The sequence below is a fragment of the Emys orbicularis genome, chromosome 2, assembly GCF_028017835.1.
Source record: "Emys orbicularis isolate rEmyOrb1 chromosome 2, rEmyOrb1.hap1, whole genome shotgun sequence".
Classification (NCBI taxonomy): domain Eukaryota; kingdom Metazoa; phylum Chordata; order Testudines; family Emydidae; genus Emys; species Emys orbicularis.
In genome coordinates, this window is record NC_088684.1 from 115,686,108 (window position 1) to 115,709,945 (window position 23,838).

At 42.1% G+C, this 23,838-nt stretch overlaps 1 protein-coding gene across 1 annotated transcript in view; it reads left to right on the forward strand.

Moving 5' to 3' along the window:
- The first annotated feature begins 746 nt into the window (after positions 1 to 746).
- Positions 747 to 23,838, forward strand: part of ELOVL2 (ELOVL fatty acid elongase 2) — a 47,848-nt gene continuing 24,756 nt past the window's right edge. The window contains exons 1-2 of the mRNA XM_065399407.1: positions 747 to 804; positions 8,597 to 8,784. Coding sequence (XP_065255479.1) covers positions 789 to 804; positions 8,597 to 8,784 — 204 coding nt within the window. The 5' untranslated portion in view covers positions 747 to 788. The remainder of the gene's footprint in view (positions 805 to 8,596; positions 8,785 to 23,838) is intronic.

Genomic DNA, 23,838 nt, shown 5'->3' on the forward strand with positions numbered 1-23,838 from the left:
AATTAAGGCAGTGCACTAGAACTCAGGAGAGCACTCTTCAATTCCCAACTCTGCCAAAGACTTCTGGACCACCTGGGATAAATAAGAGTCGTTCTGTTAACTTGGACCTTGCCTCAGTCCCTTTCCTTGAAATTAGCAATAATGAAACTCAGATGCTCACATTGTGGTGATGAGGGACTAAAGATGTGGAATATGTAGATTTTGCAGGTGGGGGGAAAAATCTTCCCTCTTCAAAACAGAACATCAATACATTTAACTAGTGCACAATCACACTGTGGCTGACAGCCAGGTGGCTTCATAAAGCAGATCAGGGATACTGACTGCTCTTTTCTCAAATATAGATTTTAATGGAAAAACTAAAAAAACAAGCATTGCTGGGGTTCAAAGAAGGCCACCGTACTTTCTACACACTAAAAGGCACTTGTTACAGATTAGGTTAATTTAAAGGCTTGCTCATTTTCATTTCTAAAATCTCCATCTAAATTGCATTTATTTCCTCAGGGGTCTATTGTGGTAGGTACATGCTACTTCCACTAATGGTGTTAATGGGAGCTGTGGGTGTAGCCACAGCAGAATATAGCCCTAAATCCTTTCATGTTAAAAGAGCACTTTTTTTAAATGGGGATGATTGTTGTCAGGTACCTTGAGACACTTGTGTAAAAAGGCTCTCTGCAGGTTTATTTTTGTATTGTATTTTCTATGTGAGGCATGAGCTAACAATTTGTCATGTGTCTTTCTAGGAGCAGCTGAAGGCTTTGGACTGGGAAATAAACACATTTGTGGATTATATGTTTGGGCCTCGAGGTAAGTGTGCTTTTCAGGACTCAAAATAATTGATCTTTTCATGTGCAGACAAAAGCTGTTTGAATCATCTTCAGATGCAATATAATAATTGAAAATAAGAAAAGCAGTTGCTTTCCTGAAGACAGTGACCAGCATGTTCAAAGCTGACTAGAAATTTTGAATGCCTCACTGCAAACACCAGAAGGAGGCCAGGATGGATTTTCTGAAAGTGCTGAGCACCCACCTTCTGGAAAATCAAGGCTTGGAGTCTCCTGGATTGTCCTGGAGTCTCTAGGAATTAAAGATTATGTCATGTGATGAAACCTCCAGGAATACGTCCAGCCAAAACTGGCAATCCTATCAAGCCCCTGTGAGGTGTCTCAAGTGGGGCATTCCAGAACTGTCTCCCAAAATCACCAGTCAGTTATTTAAGAAAAAAGTCTTTAGCACATAATAGTTAAGAAAGAAAGAAAAAAAGAAAACAAAAATCTGTTGAAAACTCAGGAACTCTAAATTACGGTGTCAAAAACAACCTTAATTCTAGCTCATCCTCTAGCTAATCACACACCACTTGTTGACACCCAGATATATCACATTACATTATCATCATCTGCATTTCCATTCTAGCCCACAAATAATACCCAAAGTGTTGCACTACAAACCACTTCTCCACTTATCACATTTGGGCCACTGACCCCAATACAAAGTTTCCTTCACTTCAGCCACCTAATATGTTGGCCATATACGTAGGGTAAGCAGGGGTGAAAGGCACCTTCCTTCCACCCCAAACACATCCTACGACCAACCTGGCCCAGAGATAACTAAATCTGGAGGAAAATAATGATTATAGAATAAACAGAAGAACATACTTCTGTTACTGGCAGCCCTCCTTAAGTATTCGCAGAATATGTAGCTGTGTTTTCATGCTCTCAGATGCTATGGTAATGAAAGCCAGATAAACACAAATCAGACACTACATATCTGAGGTTTTCCTGTCTCATTAATACTTGCATGGTATTGGTCACTCAGGTTATATCTCCTCAAAAATATGTATAATAATATGAGCTGGTAAAAATTGTTCTTACGGAACTGTTTTCCATCAGAAAATGCCAACACGGCAAAATCACAACGATTTGTGAAAATGTGTGCATTTGGTCTGAAGTTTCATGGAAATTATTGAGATGTTTGGCTTCAATAAGGTCAAAATGTTTCATTTTCACTTTGTTTTGATTTGTCATATTATTTATAATAAAAACTCAAAAAAAACCATTTTGATAAAGTCAAAACAAAATAAATATTTTGTTTCATGAAAAATTCTAAGATTTTGACTTTTCATCCTGAATCAGTATGAAACCAGACTTCAAAATCTCCAAATTTTCTGCGCAAAGGAAATTCCATTTTTTGACCAGCTGTAATCATAATCCCATCTTCATGTGGTTCACCTAGTTAACAAAGGGACTAATCCTGAGAGATGCAGACTGCAGTGAAAGTTAAGGGTATCCAGAACCCCCCAGGATGAGATCCAAAATATCAGCAAACCTGGTGCAGATTCAGAGGTCACTTCTTTCATACCCTTTCTGCTCTTTGGCTACTTGCTCTAGCTATCACCCGAGGAGGTCAGACTTGCTTCCTGAATCAAAATATAAAGACCTACAGCACAGTGTAATTGTAAAGTATAAATTATATTATAATACGTTTTCAGATGCCTCATGCTTGCATTTCATCGGGTTAACATTCTTCAAATCTTAACATTTCTTCCTTAAAGGGAAAATTGTTATAAGGTTCTTAAAAACTGGAAAGTAGTATTTTTTTTTATTCTTTTGGGAATGGCAATCACCTCCATCAACTGTGAAGCATATATGATCTTTGCAAAACTTTGGCTTGCACAATTTCTGGATTTCTACCTGAATCTATTTTAAAAATGAATAGAATGGCTTCCTAGAAAATACTTGTAAAATAGGCCTTTAATACTAGCAAGCTAGTGCAGTCCAATAACCATGTGCGTGAAAGTTTTGTTCCTTTTTACATATATAAAGGCTATGCCCTTTCATCCTTCTCTTTCCAATGCCTCCAGAGCCAAGTCTTTGAGATGGATGAATTGTGGTTAATATAACTGCACAGCAAATACCATAGCTCCACTGGGTCTTCAGAATGCACTTCAGTAAAACAAGTACTGCCTGTGCCAACTCACTCAAAGAGATTCACGGTTGGCATTTGAAAGGCAAAGTCTCACAGAAATGACTGCCATTTGAAAGGAATTGAATATTAATAGCCCAAATCAACCAGAGAAACAAAACCTTGTGAAAACACGTGTAGCGCTCAGAGAGATGGTTCTAAAGACATTCATGCACAGACACACATCCCAAGGAACTTATTGGAGGAGAAATAAAATGGGACTTCAGTCCCTCAGCTTGGCAGGATCTAGTGTCACTCTACTTCCATGTCGGTTGCTTCAAATACTTTCCTGAGTTCACCTGTGCTCAAATGCAGGATTTCTCCTTTTCCACCATGTATTACTGAGCTGTCTCTTTCTAGTTGGGAGCAGGACCTCAGTGGCATCTTACTCTAGCTCTTGGGGCTGATCTTGGTCCTTACTATGACCAATTTTCATCAATCCCACTGCTCTAAATTGCATCTTTGGACACAGATTGGCACCCAAAGACACCGCAATCAGGGAAGATTAAAGGTAGTTTACAGGCTTCCTCCTCCTTGGCTGTGTTGGATGCAGAAGGGCCAAAGCCAAAGATACAGCCCTTTGACTCGGACATATTACCCTGTGTCCTACAGATATGCTGTTAGCTGTTCTTTTTATAAATGTGCTGAGAGGCCTTCAGTTATGAATACTTCTAAGTTGAAACCATTATTTGCCTCTAAATCCCTTCAACACAGGTATCTCTCCCTGTTGTACTAGTTTAACCCAGCAGAGGGTAAGGTTACAAGTTATTTTGACGCACCCTATTACTGGAGGAATGCTCCCATGTTGCTATTTTGTTCTCAGCTGACAACAGGCTTACTTTTCATCTCCATTTCCTCCCTCCCCGCTACTGACATCTGCTGGCAAGAATAGAACTGCAGTGTATTCCAAGAGGTGCTGCAGTGAAACAGCAGCCCAAGTGGTGCAATTTGATACTATATTTCTTAATTTACCTGTAGCGTTAAACTGTGCAATCGTTAGACCAAGTAAGCCACTGGACGTAGCTGTGCTAGTACAATTACAACTAGAAACGAGTGCAATTACAAATTGCAAATTGTGTTTTAAAATACTCTGAGGACAATACCATCAATTCCATATTGAAAATACGATCTTGTTTGTCTGTGGTCCCACGCAGTAGCATGCACTTTTACTTTAGTGGTCTGTGACTGTAGAATGACAATCCAGAACAACATGGCACCCTGTAAAATGGTTATATAGACAGATGACTCACAAGAAGTTGCTCAAGTAGATGGACTGACTCCCGAAAGAGAAGCGCTGATGAATTCTAGTGAACTTACCTAAAAAGGCTAAAATAACAAGCATTACAGACTTCTTTCTATTAGCTATTTTCCACTACTATCTGCTCTTGGTTTGACAGCAGGCTAGCCAAAATAAATGACGACTTTGTAAATCCATCTTTTTTATTTTGCTTTATTTTTAGTCAATAGCGATTTAGGTGACAACTAGGGCAGTTCCAGGGGCAGGCAAGCAGGGCAATCACCCTGAAGCAGGGCAATCACGCCAACTTCCAGGGGGTGTTGAACTGCTGTGCCACACAGCTTTTTTCCCCCTGCTTTGCTCCCACTTGGTTGGATTTGGAGGGGTGGGATTGATGCACCAAAAGTGTTTTTTGCCCTTTATAGACCAAACATTGCCTTCTAAAAGCAATTTCCACTGGTGGTGTTGAAACTCAGTTAACACAGGCTGTGATCCTGCACTTAAAGGCAATGGAAGCTCTACCATTGATTGCAATGAGTACCATCAAGCCCCTGTGTGGCTCTATCTCCTTCTGATGGCTACATCTCACAAAGCAGTTTATATTGGCTGCAGCTTCTGAATTAACCCCCCTTTTGGCTCAAGAAGTAGAGTAATGCTTTGTTCTTATATAGCACTTTTCATCCACAGATCACAAAGCACTTTCAGGGGAGGGTTAGTATCATCACCCCCATTTTACAGAGCGGGAAACTGAGGCACAGAAAGGTGAAGTGACTTGCCCAAGGTCCTCAGAAGACCAGTAGCAGAACTGGGCATAGAACCCAAATATCTTCAGTCCCAGCCCTGTGTTCTCTATCCACTAAACTGCACAGTCATGCTTTTAGATCCACAGGTCCTTAGTTCACTCCCTGTATGCCACACTGAGGTGCTTGCCCTTATTTGCTTTAGATTTTCTTTGATGTATACCAAAACAGGAAAGGCTATCTGCTCAGGACACAGTGACCATTCAGGTGTAAGGATCAAAATGGGGCTTGCTTAATTTGATTCTTTAAACAGGATTCCACTATGCCTCTCTAGTGCAGGTGCATTTATTAGTTTTTATATTAAGGAGACAAGAGAAAAATAAAAAAAAGAAAGGACAGTGACATGGCTATGTGATGTGGAACGACACTAGTTGCAGGAACGAGAGCCAGTGGTTGAGTTTGTTTTATTCATGTACAAAAACAAATTTAAATTGGCAACACATTGAGTGGGAATATAATTTTTGAGCGGTATGATGAAGTCATACTAACATACCCTTATATGATATGTATTTTGCCATTAAATATTAACAGCATCAAAAACCAGCTCCAAAAATCCAGACCCTCAGCCACTAAGAAATTCAGATTCTGCCCAGATACAAACAGGCCCCCGCTGTAAGTGACTGAGTTAGAACGCGGAATATCTAGCCACCTCTGAACATCCTGGTTAAAGTCTCAGTGCCATTATTTTGCCACTGCTTCAGTGGTGTCAGGATTTCACTCCATGGCTCTGGCTCATCACTATTTTTAATCGGAAAGGAGTTAGTTTGAGATGGAATCTGAGCTTGTGCACATCTCTCTCACCACATATTGTGTTCTGGTGCTCGTGTAGTGCAGTGTCACTCACTGCTTTCGTCTGGGATTTAGTTGTTGGAATGATTCAGAACTGTCAAACTAACAGCACGTCACACTTTCCCACACAACGTAAGTGGATGAATTTGAACCTGTCTGAACATAATGGAGCACTGTGAGTCTGACAGATGGTAGGCACTAATGTTAACTTCTCTCTCTTTTTCTTATTCTTTTTGTCAAATCCATACATTTCCTACCAAACCCCCCCTAATGATACAGTGCTGTTTTTCTTTAAAAAAATAAAAAATCAAAACCAACAGCCCAGCATTTATGAGCCACCTTACTAAGAAGAAACAAGTGTGACTGTGTGCACATAAGAAGAGACAGTGGGAGAAAGGAACAAGTTTCAATTTCAAGCTTCAAGAGGGAGCACTGAAAACCAATAGTAAGACTTAAAAAGTATGTTTAAGTTGCCTGACGATGCAGCCATAGGTCACTTTGTAGTTATTAAAGTGTTAGAACATAAGCTGTGCTCCTTTAGCAACAATGGGAAAACTTGCTTGCTGTGCCTAGAGTAGAAGCTGCTTTCATCACTTATCTAATTTTCCACTTTAGCTCAGCTCATCATCTGATTTCTACCAGTTACTTTTCCTCTAGTTGCAAAGGCAGTTTCTGGTTACCTTCTCACAGTCTCCTATGGAACTCCTTTGCTCTGGAGACTGCATGCACATGTAAACTCTCTTTAGAAATCAGTCTTCCAAAGCAGGCAAGACTGATGTTATCTTCATCTATATTACATTTTCTCTTTTTTCTAAAGGTACATTCTGTCAAGCTTTGTATGGCTTGAGTTCAATTTACCTTTATTTTCTTATGCCTTATCTCTTTTGTTTGTACTCTCATCCCATGCATTGGATCATGGCCCAAGATCATCTCGATTATGTCTGGTCATCTTCCAGAATGACAGAACTTTTTCCAATGCCATCCTAATTGTTAAGGCTCTTATGCTCTTGTATAGATGGTACTGTGCCTTTGCACAATATGCTGTCTTGGAACAGACAATGCTAGTGCCAGGAGACATGCTGGATATTTATTAATTACCGTGTCTAAGAGATCATAAACACATTTTCAGATTCCAAGGAAGAAAACAGCATTCTAGCTTGCTAACACAGAGCGATCTGAACTGACAGAAGCAAGGAAACCCCAAACAAAGGATGCAGCTCCATTACTAGCTGACTGTACTTTTAGGCAGATTTATTCAGCAGCTCTCTCAATAGTGAGAATGAAGATGCTTCTTGGGAGCCAGTTGGGGGTGGGGGAAGACAGACGCAGAGTCTTCCAGCTTTAATAGATCTGGCTGACAGTCTGTGCTTTGAAGAGCTTGCAATCTAGTTTATGACAAAATTCAACTAATGAATACAAAATAATAAGAGGGAAGCAGGGAGGGAGGCAGAAGGTGATAGGAATAATAAGAACACACATTTCTATAGGCTTTCTGTTCACAAGGGGATAGTTCTAAGTCATTTAAATTTTGTTGTTAAAAATAAGGTTTTCTGATGAAAAAATACTTTTAACAGAACATTAGAAGATACCTTTTTTTTTCAAAAAAAAAAAAAAAAAAACCCTTTAATGTTTGATTTAAGTATCCCCCTGAAGCGTTTTCAAGCCCAGTTTTTGAAGTATTGTGCAAGAGTGAACAAGTGAAACTATAAACTCTCATGTGGTATTTTACTATCCAATTTAGCAAAATGGAAAAAGTAAACATGAATGGTGAAACAAAGTGAAACAAAGAGGGTTTTTTAAACAAATCCAAATGATTAATAATACAGCTGAGGGTCGTTTTAACATACTGTATGATTTTTTTAAACCATAACTCATGGTTCAGATAGAGAATATCTTTTGGAAAATTGGACAGACTTGAAAGAGAATAGCATATATGATGAAGCAATTTCATTTACCCATAAAGTCTGTTGCTGAAGGGATTTTGCTATATTAAGATTGCTTTCCCTGGAAACTCAGTCTCTCCAATTGCAGATCTTGGCAGGGGGGAAATCATAATTATTTGCTCCTGGCATCCCTTTGTTCACCTGAAAAAGAATGATGCTGCAGATTTGGCATGTGAGGCTAGATCATGCTCTTCCTATTCAAACAAGTGTTCTTATTACTGTCAATGAGATTACTTGTGTGAATAAGGCAAGTAGCATTTGGCCTGAATGCTTCATTTCAGGATCAAGCAAGTGTACCACATGAGCTAATGAAGGAGCAAGCCTTTGGTTTAAACAAAAAATATATTTGATATTCAGCAAAACAAACACTGAAAAAGAAATGACAAATGAATAGATTTAATGTGTTTGAAAGCTTTCCCCTATACAAAAGCCCTCCAGTAAGTAAATAAATAACAAACGGATAATAAAAATGAAGAAAGTTGCTACTGTCTGTGAAGTCATAGTTTTTCAAATGTGCATTTTTGCGTGTATAATACTATTAAAAATGCAGGTTATTTGTCCATTGAACAGACTACGATTTGGTATTTAATTTAATTTTAATTTTGTATTTAAAATTTAACCAAAGACCTATGTTGAAATGAATAGAGCATTTTTCAGCCCATTACATAGCATATCCTTTGGAATGTTACCTCAGGTCATTTGCAATGTTATAGTAGCCATATTGGTCCCAGGATATGACAAAGACAAGGCAAGTCTTGGCACATTCCCACTTGTGCCTTTAGCAGACACTCTTCTGAATATGGGCAGCCTCCATTTAGCAGTACTGAGCAAGCCATTTTTAATTGCTCACTGCATTTGTTTCTGTTCAGATTCCAGGGTCAGAGGATGGTTCCTGTTGGATTCTTACCTACCCACATTTTTCCTTACTGTAGTATATCTACTTTCCATATGGCTGGGTACCAAGTTTATGAAGAACAGGCCTGCATTCTCTCTCAGGGGTCATCTCATTGTGTATAACCTTGGAGTTACAGTGCTTTCCTTGTACATGCTCACAGAGGTAAGTTTTCTTAAATGCAGCACCACATCCAAGAAGGCCAAGCACTAAGTCATTTTTCACCACAGAAATATTTTAGTAAAACATAACTTCCAAGGTAATCTGGGCTTTCAAATTGCAACCTCTTTCAGCCAGTTAAACAATTGATCTGTGAGACTATAGAATAATTTGACTCGTATAGCACCGTCTAGCCATGGATCTCAAGGCCATCATTAATGAGCTATGCCTCACACCTAGAGTTAGTCAATTTCTGCTAAAACAGAAAGTTTGCAAATATGCATTTGAATTTTTAGTGGCTGTTCTGTTCAACTATGTCTGTGCCTTTTTATTCACCATTTCTGAACATTCCCATGAATTATACAGTGCAGTTGTACCATGTTGGTCCCAGGATATTAGAAAGACAATGTGGGTGAGGTCATATCTTTTACTGGATCAACTTCTGTTGGTGAGAGAGCTTGAAAGCTTGTCTCTCTGACCAACAGAAGTTGGTCCAATAAAGAAATATTACTTCGCCCACCTTGTCTCTCTAATATCCTGTGAATTGTTTGGTTTTTTTATTTGCATGTATATCTATGGAATGGCTATTTGTTCAAATACCCATATTTACATGTGACTGAACTGATTTATGTAGAAGAGTATGTGCTATATTCATTATTTGCTATTCACTATCATTTGTTTACACTCCTGTTTAACAGGGTTCAAGCATCCAGTAAAGGAGTGTGTAGTGACCGATCACATGTTATGAAAAGCAAAAATTCAGCTTACTGTGAGAGTTTGGAAACCCCTAGGCTGACTGTTCGGTGACTACTTATCAGTAAAGAATACACTCTCAGAAATTATAATCTATTAATGAACAGAAAAAAGGGTTCAATTTGTCTGATGATTTAGTCAAAATGAATAATTCAACCAGCTCTGTTGTGAAGTAGCATGTTTTCTTATTTTACAAATGGGGAAAATTGAGACACAGATTAAGTGACTTGCCCAGAGTCACACAGGAAGTTTGTGGCAGAGCTAGGGATAGAACCCAAGTAAGCCTGATCCGCAAGGACATTTTCTTACCCATTTAGGTGATGTTTTGAGAAAATACAGCCTTGCATTCTTGCATCCATGTTCACTCTGATCCCTTTTAGAAAACTACACTGGTTTAGAAAACTTCATAGTAACATAGGTATGGTTCCATTCCCAAACGTCTGTCAGTTGAACAAACTAAGATCTTGGCTATAGCACCCAATGCTGACCCTGGCTTGCTCAGACATGTGCCCATAATGGACACTACTGGGTGAGCAATGAGATAGATTTTGAGCAACTCATCCTCCCTTGCCGGTTAGAACATGTGCAACTGATGAGAAATGGCAACAGCAGAATAGTGGCCTCCTGCAGAAACACTTTGCCCTGAGCTCATCACAAAGATAGAGAATAGGAGCAGGGTCCGAAGTACCAAATGATACCAGTTCTGTTAACCACAGTTCTAAACTATCCCGCATTTAAAATGTGTTGGGTTTCCGAGTAATTAATTGTTATGGATAATTCCAGTTACTTGACCTTAGCGTTAACATACTAAAATTAATCCTCCCATGTTTCTTTGGTAAATAACCCAGCCTGATGAGACAGGCAGGCTGAATTATGTGCTTGTTTTTGGAGTGACCTCTGGAGGTGCTAGATGACATTCCAGGCCTTGTTCAGACTACCCTCGCAGCATTCCAGGCTTCCCAGTGCCGCGTAGGGCACCAGGATCGAGTCATTGACAAGAGAAAAACAAATACTGATTGTTCTCTCAGCAGAATGGCAAAACATTGCTTTGCTCAGAAGTCAAACAGGGCCTCATGAAAACTTTCAAGTTTGAAGGGAATTAATTTCTTTTGATCTTAACAAGAGGTAATTTGTCTGATCAAAACTATGGGCTCAGTTCTGGCTTGTGCAGACACACAAGGGGCTACTCCCACATGAAGAGACTCATCCCATTCAGAATTCACACTGGCTTCAGCAGTTTTTACGGGTGCTTGAGGAATGCAGGATCAAGCCCAAAACATAGGAGAAATGAGCACAAGCCCACTTACTGGATGGTTTGGCCACTATACAACAATTTGGCTCCTTAATAAAAGTAACACTTTGGGGGTTAACATTTAATTTGTGGTGGAGGCACACAGAACATTATCCAAATAGTAAGGTTCAAAGAAAATGCAGCATATTACACAGAAAAATCAGACCCCTGCTCTCCTGTGTCTGCAGGCAGGCTCAGCCCTCCACTGAGCAGGTGAATACATCAGAACTTAGCAGATGTAAGTCATACAGCTGAAGTGCACATGGTTTTCAATGTAACGGATCTTTGCTGTAAATGCATTGCACAGACTTCCGTTAGGTTGCCTGATCTTTCACCTTCTGAAAATTGTTTTGCTGTGCACAATACTAATTTGTCAATACCCCTCCAATTATTCATCCAGGCCTCACTTCTGCAACCCATAGCTCATCAGCTTCTGTGTCCAGTTCACACACACGATTTCTGTTGTTCATTAATTACAGTGACAGAGCTCACCGCTCCATGTTCTACATCTGTTATGGATCCATTTGTGGACACCCCTTAAATCATTTCCCTTACCTTCTAACCAACCCTGGTCCCAATGCCTCTCAGAACTCCACCTGGCCACCTCTGAGTTGTGTCACTGGCATAGGGTCCTTAACAAATACTATGCTAGAAGCAGCTCCACTGCACCCCTTCCCCACCTGTCCATTCTCCCTACTCCAGGTGGAGAGGGCACAGAGATGCAGGGCTCAACCGCAACAGAGGCAGCTTCCCTCCAACAGGAGAATTCTGTGCTGGGCCTTTGCAGCTGGATTATGGCTCCGAAGTGCTTGCCGAGTAGTGCACGAGGCTCATAACCCAGCTTGAATATCTGGCTCACGGTCCGAATTTCATCAGTTCACTAACAATTGGCTTATTTTTTTCTTCCCAAAAGATTTCAATTTTTAAATAAAAATCCAAATGCTGATGGAAAGATTTTTTTTTCAGGGGCAGTGGTGGTGGTGCAAAATGCAAAACCTCTGCCCAACTTTAACCAGAATCCTAAATTGTACCCAGAAATGAATAGACAGCCAGAGCAATCTGGGGAGCACTGCAGTAATGTGCTATCTCTGGAAAATCCCATCAAACAGTCAGGTCTCCGGGCGTTGCACTAGACATTGATAACTCCAGCAAAATTCACATCAGAAAGAAACTGTTACAATTCTCATGCTACGTAAAGATAGTAACAAGAGACACTTTTGACTACAGACAACATTTGGGATTCCATTAGCCCTGGAAGCTCAAAAAGTATCCTGAACTGTGATTAACAATTGGAAACTAGATTCCCTTAATAATGGGAGCAGCCACGAAATCTACCAAGTTCTTGAGTTGTTTCCCTCAGTAGTCAGTGCCATCTCTCTCCTGTTTAGATTAAACCTCACCCAGCGTGCTCTTATCCATGTCCTACCTTGTTCAGGCACTGAGAAAACAGAGACACTGCACCACCTGGGTCAAATCAAGAAGAGGTGTAGAGTAGAGAGGTGTGTCATCAGCATATGGCTGGCATTGCATCTCAGGCTGCCTATCTACCCTGTAGCTTCATACACTTATTAGTTCATATGCTCCAGTGAGGCATGTGAATTTTAAGTGAGGGGAGGTAATAGACTAGAGCACCAGGCATCAGAACCCTGTCCTCAGAGTAACAGTTAACATAGTCCCTTGGGATCTGTCTGATAGGAAAGAACAAAACCACACCTGAGCAAGTCTATCACGTCTTGCCAATTTTCACAATCAAGTCAAGATAAAAGGTTGCCAGTATAGCTAAAAGCAGCACTCTGAGCACCCTCTCTAGAAGGAGGTCAACCACCAGCAAGTTCAGTATTACAGACAAGCTTGAACCCAGATTGACAGGTATCAAGACAATCTGAGGATTCCCAATAGCACCAGGAGTTGCCTCCCAACCACTTTTTCAATTACTTTACCCAATAGGGACAGAGCAGAGACAGAACAATTATGATATTGCAGTCAAGTCATAAGCCTTATTGGTTGGATTGTGTTTGTCTTTGCAAGCAAACTTTGGAATTACAATGGCACCTCACAAATTGGCACTAATGAGCAGAAAACCCATTAAAATATTTGAATTTGGCACAATAGTGAACAAGATAAATAAAAACAAAAAAGGGACACTGCATCACAAAATATATTTTGTTCATTTATTTTGGTAGCTGAAATTTTAATTATTTGCTTCATAACATGCTGTAGTAAATTTTGCAAAGATAAAGAGGCTTCTACTCCACCTATCCTGTTAAATCCTTGCTGAGAAGAAGGGGGAGACAGCAATTTTAATACAGCAAGTTAAGAAGAAGGCAAATCTGTGAGGTTTTAGTGTATAAAAGACCCCATGCAGGCTCTCCTGGCACTTTAGTGAAAGCACAGTGCTAGAGATCAGAATTCAGATCTCCGTGGAAGTGCACTGAGCCTGAAATAAGTGGTACCTTTTATTAATACTGAGAGGCCATCCCTTCCCCACAGCAGGTGATCAAAGCAGCCTTCATTGACTCTAGAGTGGGCTGAGGAAAGGGAAATGGAGGTCCCATTGTCACAAAAAGGAAAATTCCGGTATGCATTACATGACTGCAATTATTTGTGTGAGGACCCAATCTTGCAAGCTGCTGAGCACTACTGACTGAAGTGGGAGTTGATAGTACTTGGAACTTTATAGGATCAGGGCCTTATGGAAGAGTCCTATATAATTTAATAGGGATAAAATCAATGGGGCTGTACAAAAGTTACTGACTGTCCTGTAGAATTTAGTGGAGAATGATATCCATCTAATAGGGGTCTGATTGTCAGAAGTGCTGAGCAGCTACAGCTGCTATTGACTTTAACTGAAGTTGTGAGTATTTGACATCTCGAACCCAGGTTTTAACCCCCAACCATCCTATACAATTCTATAGCAAAGGTATAAATGTCTTTATTAAGTTCAACAGGATGGTTTAAAAAACCCCATGAAAAGTTGCCCTTTTCCATTAAATGATACTGGGCAGATTAACACATAGGGTACGTCCAGACTACCCGCCGAATCGGCGGATAGTAATCGAATCGATATATCGCGTTTCGCGATATATCGATCCCTGAACGCGCTCCCGTCGACTCCGGAACTCCATCAGGGCGAGCGGTGGTAGCGGAGTCGACGGGGGAGCCACGGCCGTCGATCTCGCGCCGTGAGGACCCGAGGTAAATTGAAATAAGATCCGTAGCTGAAGTCGACGTTATTCCCATAGCTGAAGTTGCGTATCTTACATCGACCCCCCCCCCCCCCAGTGTAGAGCAGCCCATAGATGGGGAGCAGTAAAGTGGTAACAACACCTGGCCACTAGGGATCTGTATCTCAGTTGTGTCTGAGTCCAAGGTTCACATAAACTGAAAGCTTACCAGGTGTGCTAAGCGTAGCTGCTGCTAATTTCTCATTCTTTAATTAATGCAGAAAGGCCTTATTCAGTCTTGTAAAAGGAGAAGCAGCAGGAAAGGGAGGAGGGAATCTGGAGAAAGCCAATCAAGAGCAATCTTTTATAATTTGGAAAAAAAATCAAAATTCTGCATTTAAAATCATTTCCCGTAGTTAGTGAAAGGTCACTGAGGACACAACACAAAGAAACAATGTGTGAAATGTAAAAATGTTTCTATGGGGGTGAGAACCCTGCATGGTTACGGTTCCTTTCTCAGGGGCTGTTCTTGTTTGAGCTGAGTTAGGAAATCTCAGGGGCTGACTTTGCTGTTTTCAGTAGCTGTTGTTCTAGCTGAACACTCTGTCCTTATTTCTCTGTCTCACTTCCATGTGAAATAAATTAAATGTGCTGTGTCTTTCCTACTGGCCTTTTGAGCTACATATTTTAGGTAGAGCATGATATTTACCCCTTTCCTCAATAAGGCAATGCTCAGATTTACAGCCCAGCTCTTACTGACTTCAGTGGGAATTGTATCAGGTATCCAAGGACAGATCTGATATTAAATCAAATACAATGAGCTTTTCAAATGCAGAATTGCTATTACTTTACCAGTACCACAGAGTCACATGCAAGATCTGCTATTCTGAATAGCTCCTGTAACCGTGAAGGTTTAACATTCATATAGCACTTTACATCTTCAAGGTTACTTGCAAACATCAGCTAACTAATCCTCATTACCCTCCCCCTCCCCCATTTTGGTTAAGGCAATATTAACCCATTTTAAATGTGGGGAAACTGAGGTAAAGCAAGGTTATGCGACTTGTCAAGGCCAGACAGTAAGTGAGTGGCAATGCTGGGATTAGAACTCAGGAATCCCTGTCCCCCAATCCCAGGCTGAACCACTATGTTGCCTCCCTAGACAGTTTACAGCTGTCCTGACAATAGAGTATTTGAGGTCTTCAGGACACATGAGCAGCAATCTTTAAGTACTCGCTGCACTGCTTCTCAGCTGCCTCTGTAAAACCTTGGATTATACTGTGATTCTTTGAGACTCATCTAAAAATAGGCAACCTACATAGACACTTCCATGGATACCATAGGGTAAATTTTCATCTAGACATGCAAGGATTTTATTACACAAGTCCGCAGGTGTTGTACAAGTAAATTCTGCCCCCAGAAAGCATATCCAAGACCTTAAAATACATTTTTTTGTTCAGGAATTAATCACAAAAGAGGGATTAAAGGTCTTTTCCTTGTTTATCTACCGAAGAGGCGTGTTAGTAAAATGCAAGCGTCCCTCCATGCCCCACCAGCATGTCTCAACCTCATCCTGATGAGGCTACATCTCAGGGGTGGAAGGTAGTTCAGTCTCCAAGCCCAGTCAGTCTCAGGCCCCTGTATACAGGCGCTGCTCATAAGAGTGTTGATTAATGTTGAACAATACATATCTCATTTTGAACTGTTTTTCCTGTCGTTTTTGATCAACTGATGGCTATACCCTCTGAGCTCTCTTTGTTCAAGAACCACAAAAAACATGCAATTTTTAAAAATGTATTTACAACCGATATGAGAAACTACTGTTCAGAAGACAAGAAAAAAATCAGATATTTCCTCACCATAGAGCCAGCGTGCATACAGCTGTCACTTTCCTACCTTATGGTATGTCTGCATACAGTGTGGCTGTAGCAGGGGTAGGCATACCCCTGCTAGCTTTAATCTAGCTAGCATGGTAACATGATGCAGCACCACAAGCTTTAGCCCTGGCTAGCAACCAGAGTATGAATCCCCTGAAGACCCCATGTACTCCTACTGAGGTAATTCAGACCTGATCTGCTAGATCCAATTGTATAGACAGCAATCTTCTGTGGCTGCTTAATCCAGACCTGGAGTTAGAGACAGTGTGGTGACACCAGCTAGCTCAGCCTGGGGGAGCTAGCACTCCAGGGAAAACGGCAGTGTCCACTTGCTGCAATGAAGAATCACAGTTATATTCATTAGAGTCCTGTCTCTCCTCGCCCGCAAGACCACAACAGATCCCATCATTTGGATCAAACTATCTGGCAGCAGCACTTCCTGTTGATAACTGAGATGAGCTGCTGCTTCTTGTCTCCCTGCTTCTCTATTTTCTTATTCTTCTCTTCCCCCTCCCCATCACCTTTTGCTTTCTTTTCTCACCCCCTTCTTCCCAGACTCCCTTCCCTTTTCTCCTCCTCTGCTTTCTGTTTCTCCCTATCCCCTCTCCTGCTCGCCCTTTTTTCTCTCTGTCCCTGTTCACCTTCCCCCAATACTCTTCCCTCCCCACCCCCCACCATGGGTTTCCTAATGACTTTTTTTTAAAAGTAAAATATATATAAAAATGCATAATGCTCCTTTTCAGAGGAAGCCGAATGGTGCTAACATCATCTTAAATAAAACTAATGGAGACTTCCTTTTGTCCCCAGTGTAAATACGAAGTCCAACATCTGTCCTAGCTCATAATCACAGCTGAGAACATGCTGCAGGAGCCTGCAGGAGTTTTTAGAGGGGCTGTAGCAAGGAAAACAAGAAAGATTGTGCTGGAGATGGAATCTGGAGTCAGTAGTCAATGGGAAATCCATCTGGTGGGAGGCCCAGTAATTATGCTTGGATGCTTGGATGCAATGCCCCTCTCCTTTCCTTATGTTCTGGGCCAGGGGAAGCAACCTGTGGCTGTTGGACATGTGCTTAGGAAGCCACGCATGGGAGGCTTGCAAGGTGTTCCACTGCTTACCCACAGAGCTAAAAGCAGCTGTTCTGGTCCAGAAATCCAGGGTTAAAAAAGTCCATATAAAAATCACCAGTATTGTAGTTCGGTAATTAACATGCGATTCTCTCTCTTCTAATCTAGTATTATAGGATAATGCATGAGAAAGTTGTGATTATGTGACTGTAATCCCATCAAGGGGGATCTGATGATGTATTAAGCAACTTTGTTGCTTCTTCTAGCATTCAGCCAGTGGAGCGATTTCAGCATCAGTCTCCGGCAAGGCTTGACCTGCCTCAACAGTGCGTCTGTACTGACAGACCTAACTTCAAACTATAACAAACACAATTACTCTTTTTAAACAGGCAGGAGTAAAATTTCTGTAACAAAGCTGTCACTGTGAGCTTGCTCCCAGTCTCCTTATAGTTGAGTTTTTGAGTAAAGATGTATATATGTTTGTATTACAGTGGAAGCCTATTAATCAGAATATTGAGCTGCAGTGATAAATGAAAAATGTACCACTGATCAGGATGTTGCAGTTAAGCAGAATGGTTTAGTATTTTGTTCACGTGGCAAAGTGACCCTTTATCTAAAAGAAACCAAGTAATAAGACATGACCATTATTTCCGGGGGAGAGACTACCACGAAAGCAGAACATTTTAAGGAGTATTTCCTGGAGAGAGAGAGAGAGAATTATTACATTTGGGGGAAAACTTTTACTTCCTTAGCACATCTTCCACTTTCCCACAATGTCTGTGTGTCTGACATTACCTGAAAGCTTTTCAGGGCAGGGACTGCTCCTCGTAGGTGTTTGAACAGCACCCTAGGGCACCTACTTTGATGGGAGACTCTGGCTGCTACGGTAATACAGATAAAATAGTAATATTAATGTGTGGCTTCAGCTACACAGGAAGGAAAGGAGCAGGTCTAGTGGTGGAGTCAGGACACCTGGTCTGCTGCTGACTCACTTTGTAACATTGGGCATGTCACATAGGGGGATACTAAGGCACATAAGATCAGTCAAATAAATATAAAACAGCAGCTGGGTGGGAGGGTTAATTGAACACCCTACTCTGCATGGGCAGCTGCAGATTCAGCCCGCATCCCTCTTACCCCCATACATGCCGTCCAAACTTTAAAAAGATCCAGAAAGGATCTATTAGGTACTCCCCAAAAGGAGTCCCAGGCTTAAAAACTATGTCAGAAAGCAGAATGACATTCCATAGCTGAGGAGACTTCTTGTCCATTCCCTGAAGGAGACAAGATGGCAGCTAGGCCACCTAAAGAAGAGAATGAAGAGATCATCACTGCTACCAAGCTGAAATGAAAGAGTTTTTAATAGAGATTAAGGCACTCACAACCAATTTTCACTCCAAGCTGCTGGCTGTTAAAAAAGGCTGACCTAGGTGACAGGGACAGTGCAGCTGAAATTGGACTTGGGGGTGGGGACAGGGCCGGCTCTAGGCACCAGCAAAACAAGCAGGTGCTTGGGGCGGCACATTTCTAGGGGCGACATTCTGGCGCCGGCCATCATAAGCACCGACTCCATGGCATGGAGAAAAAGTGCCACCGCTGCCCCAGCTCACCTCCGCTCCGCCTGCTCCCCTGAGCGCACCGCCGCTCCGCTTCTCCCCCCCCACCCCCCGCAGGCTTGCCGGGCGCAAAACAGCTGTTTCACGCAGCAAGGCTGAGAGGGAGGAGAAGCCGAGTGGCGGGGCGCTCGGGGGAGGCAGTGATGGTGGAGCGGAGCTGAGCTGGAGTGGGGAGCGGTTCCTCTACCCCACCGTTACTTCCTGCACCCCCCCACCCTAGCTCACCTCCGCTCCGCCTGCTCCCCTGAATGCGCCGCTGCTCCGCTTCGCCCCCCTCCCTCACCTGAGAGGGAGGGGGGAGAAGCGGAGCGGTGGCGCGCCCAGGGGAGCAGGCAGGAGGTCGCGGGGGGGGACGCGCAGGAAGCAATGGGGGGGGGGGAAATGTGGCACCCCCGGGGGAGGAGACGGGGCCAGGGATTTGGGGAAGGGGTTTGAAAGGGGCGGAGTTGGGGCGGGGCTGTGGGGGGCATGAAAAAAAAGGGGGGACAGCCAAAAATTTTTTTGCTTGGGGCGGCAAAAATCCTAGAGCCGGCCCTGGGTGGGGAGATTGCTTGGTGATGCTATATTGAAACTTTAGGCCAGAATCAAGCAGCTGGAGAGAAAAGAGCAAGATATGATCTAGAACCAGGGTTCTCAACCTTTCCAGACTACTGTGCCCCTTAAAAACTACTTGCTTACAAAATCAGACAAAAGTGTCACAGCACACTATTACTGAAATTGCTTACTTTCTCATTTTGTCTATGACATTTTAGTTTGTACTGACTTTGCTAGTGCCTTTTGTGTAACCTGTTGTAACACTAGGCAAATATCAAGCTGAGTTGATGTACCCCCTGGAAGGCCTCTACATACCCCCAGGGGTATGCGTACCCCTGGTTGAGAACCACTAATCTAGAAACTGATAATATGGGGAATTCTGCAAGAAGGAACAGTAAGAGCAAATAAAAGCCCCTGAGAACATGAAGAATGACAAGCTTACTGCATAGTGCAGAATATTAGAGAGGTTTTGAATCTGAGCCCAGTAAGAGATAGGGCCCTCTTTCCCTTTGCCCTCTAGGAACTGTGGGGAATCACAGTATCAATGCCAAAAGTTCAAAAATCATGAGTTAGGTCCCAAACAATGATGACATTTTTTTTTTAAATGTAACTGTTGGGTTCTTTGTCTTTCCCTACTGGTTGCTGAGCCACTAGTGTCACATTTTCAAGATTTTCTCTACCATCAACAGGGCTAGAAATTTACTTTTACTTTTTTTTATTTGACAAAAGCTGAGAATGTGACATTCTCACTTGTCTCCAGGAGCCGGGGATCAATGGCTCCATGTCTAGTTGGCAGCCGATATCAAGCGGAGTGCCCCAAGGGTCGGTCCTGGGTCCAGTTTTGTTCAATATCTTCATTAATGATCTGGAGGATGGCGTGGATTGCATCCTCAGCAAGTTTGCAGATGACACTAAACTGGGAATAGTGGTAGATATGCTGGAGGGTAGGGATAGGATACAGAGCAACCTAGACAAATTAGAGGATTGGGCCAAAAGAAATCTGATGAGGTTCAACAAGGACAAGTGCAGAGTCCTGCACTTAGGACGGAAGAATCCTATGCACTACTACAGACTAGGGACCAAGTGGCTAGGCAGCAGTTCTGCAGAATAGGACCTAGGGGTTACAGTGGACAAGAAGCTGGATATGAGTCAACAGTGTGCCCTTGTTGCCAAGAAGGCCAACAGCATTTTGGGCGTATAAATATTACCAGCAGATCGAGGGATGTGATCATTCCGCTCTATTCGGCATTGGTGAGGCCTCATCTGGAATACTTTGTCCAGTTTTGGGCCCCACACTACAAGAAGGATATGGAAAAATTGGAGAGAGTCCAGCAGAGGGCAACAAAAATGATTAGGGGGCTGGAGCACATGATTTATGAGGAGAGGCTGAGGGAACTGGGATTATTTAGTCTGCAGAAGAGAAGAATGAGGGGGGATTTGATAGCTGCTTTCAACTATCTGAAAGGGGGTTCCAAAGGGGATGGATCTAGACTGTTTTCAGTGGTACCAGATGACAAAACAAGGAGTAATGGTCTCAAGTTGCAGGGGCGGGGGGGTTAGGTTGGATATTAGGAAAAACTTTTTCACTAGGAGGGTGGTGAAACACTGGAATGGTTTACCTAGGGAGGTGGTGGAATCTCCTTCCTTAGAGGTTTTTAAGGTCAGGCTTCACAAAGCCCTGGCTGGGATGATTTAGTTGGGGATTAGTCCTGCTTTGAGCAGAGGGTTGGACTAGATGACCTCCTGAGGTCCCTTCCAACCCTGATATCCTATGTTTCTATGAAGTATACCTCAAATAGTGCAAGATTCATGATAAAAGTCACAAGAATTGGCTACACAGGCATTACCAAAGTGACATAATTATAACAAAAAGATCTGCTGATGAAAAAACTGCATAGAGCAATTGTGAGAAGTAGCAGAAGAACTGAGGGGGGGGAGGATGTAAGAAGCAATAGGAGCTTCCTTCCCATTGAAGCTTTATCTTCTACCTTTGGGCCAAATCTTGCAACTGGATCTAGGTGTGCCACCCTCTGACTCTAGTTGCAAGATCCCACTATTTCAGGAGCTGGGGGAGGGAGGGGCTTAGAAAAACAACAAATATTATGAGCAATAGCAATACTTCCTTCCTTCTTGTTTTCATTAGCAATATTAGTGGTTGAAGCTTTTAGCAAAGCTGGTTGCATTTATTTGAACCAGCCGAATATATTTCTTACTGGAACTCCTAATGTCACCCTCAGTAAAGCCATATCCTACTCAAAATGCTTTGCTCAAATGAGATCCTATTACTCCAGTCCTGTACCTGTTGCCAGTCAAGGGCAAGATGACAAACTGAGGTTCTTCCAGCATGTCTGAAATTACAAGGTAATGACTAATCAGCTAATCTAAGAAAGCTTGTCGGTAAGACTTCTGTTTTTTGTATAGGCAAGGAAGTACCCATTCAGGCTCCTATGCTCCCCTCTGCTTTGCAGAGAAAGGCAAAGCTATGGGAAACTGTTAGGAAGGGCATTGAGAGAGGCTGGACAGAAAAGCAACGAGGCACTAGCATCCCACCCCCACCAAGTAATTGCCTCTGCCGAATGCAACATGGGAGCTCAGCTCTACATGGTCAAGGTGATGTGTAGCTGAGGGACAATTGGTAAGTTAGGGAACCCCCATTCAGTGCAGTAAATTCTCTGTTCAGAGGACTCTAATTTAGTATCCATTTTGTATTGCAACTTCCCCTGTACTGTTTAGAACAAAATCCAGAAGGGGTGGGATCAGGGAGATGGTGGAAAGCCAGCCAGTAGCAGCATGCCAGGGCAGAGTGCTGTGATGGGCGAGAGGAATGCTGCAGTAGAGGGTGGGTCAAAGGTCTTCTACTGGTATTAGTTTTCCCACAGATCATGGCCCAATCAGAGCCTTGCTGAAAATACCCCTGCTTTTTCTACAGTGCCGCCAGCCCCTCCACTTTAAGGGGAAAACACAAAGCCACAGGTGGAATAAACCTGTTGATCATTTTCCACCCTCTCTTCCACGGGAGAGGAAGTGAGTATACACAGGCCAGAGAACACAAATCCTGGAGGTACAGGGTAGAATGCAAGCAATGGGAACTGAAGCTGTTTGGCAGAGCATGTTGTGTGACCTCAGTTGCACCAGGCATTTGCAAAGAGTTCTTCAGCTGGATATTCTAGGCAATGGTCCCATTCTGCCCATTTTAGTGACCTGTAGCTCACATTGTAAACAAGACCAGTGGTATTTGGACTGTTCTAAAGGAAGGGAAAAAATATCTTCTCCCTCCCACCCCCCGGCCCCTTTTTAAAAAAACAATACTGACCTGGAAAAGTATTTAATTATTGTCACTTCATAAATCCATGTCTCTAACACCCATCCTTGCAGCACAGCAGATGCTCTAAGGCTTGTTTTGGCTGTCGGCACCTGACATTTTAAAATTGAAGGGACAGCACAAGACTTCTTTTCATTCGTATTTAAAAAAAAAAACCATGTCCTATTCTATTTGCCAGTGCTTTAGATATATTAAAACTGAAATTTCTGAAACAATTCTAATTTAATTTTCACCATTAATGGCACTGGTTTACATTTGAACTTCATTCAGTTTGAACAATGCAACTGGATCAGTTCCCCTCTCGGAGTTTCACAGCCAAAGCATAAGGTGGCACTGCATGGGTTGCAAACTCTGCTGGAGGCTTTATTTAAATCAAAAAGGTGTTGGTGGAGCGGGGGACACTCTGGTTTCACTGAAACATTATGGATTAAGATATTTCAATACATTTTATAATATTTTAGAAAACCATTCTCTCTCCTTAAAATAAAATATCCTAAAAGTGGGGACTAAGACAGCTGAGAGTATCTTTAAGAGATTTAAAAGCTCAGTTTTCTCAAACCAAAGCAGTACAAAGTGCTTTTTGCTTTTTCAGATGAGAAGACGGGCTTGCTTGTGGCTAAGTCAAGGACCAGAAGTCAATCAATTTGAGTTCCATTCCAAGCTCTGCCACAGACTGGCCTGTGACCATAGACAAGTCATTTGTGGACTGATTTTCAGAGGTGAAATCAATGGGACCTGCAGGGAGTAAGGGTACCTCATATCTGTGACCACAGACACAGCTGACAGTGAGGATTAAACGTGTGGCTTAAGGAGGACAAGCCCCTACCACTTGAGCTAAAGCAGAAATGCTTTAGTTGGGAAAAAGTAGCAAGCTGCTAAGCTGTTGGGTCCTGCCACTAAAGAAAGATATTTCCATATATCCTAAGCCAAAATATTTCATTGCCACCTCTGAAAAACAAAACACTAATCTCCCTTTTGGTCTATTTCATCATCTGCCTTCTGGAGCTGTTGTGAACCACATAGATTCTCGGATAGAGGGTGAATGTAATGTAAGGTCTAAGGTTCGTTTTCTTCAGTTAGGGATTTTTACAGTTCCGTACTGGAAATAACAGTAACTTGTAGAAGAACTTGGGTCTCCACCTATTCTACTTCAGGGATAAGCAGCAACATACAGAACACTGGCCTGCAGAGCCAAGAAATGTAAATAAATGGTTTGCCAGAGAATTAAGAAGTCTCTTTTTTAATTATGCTTCCCAGTATTTTTTTTTAACCCCTGTAAGTACATAGAATGAGCCCCTTGGGTTTCTCACTAGAAAATGGGTGTGTTATGATAAAACAAACAGTATAAAAGGACATTTTCACAAATAAACAACTCTTTATAGAAGGATATTAAGTAACCCATTCTCACCATCCTTACAAAGATCTGTTCTGACTGAACC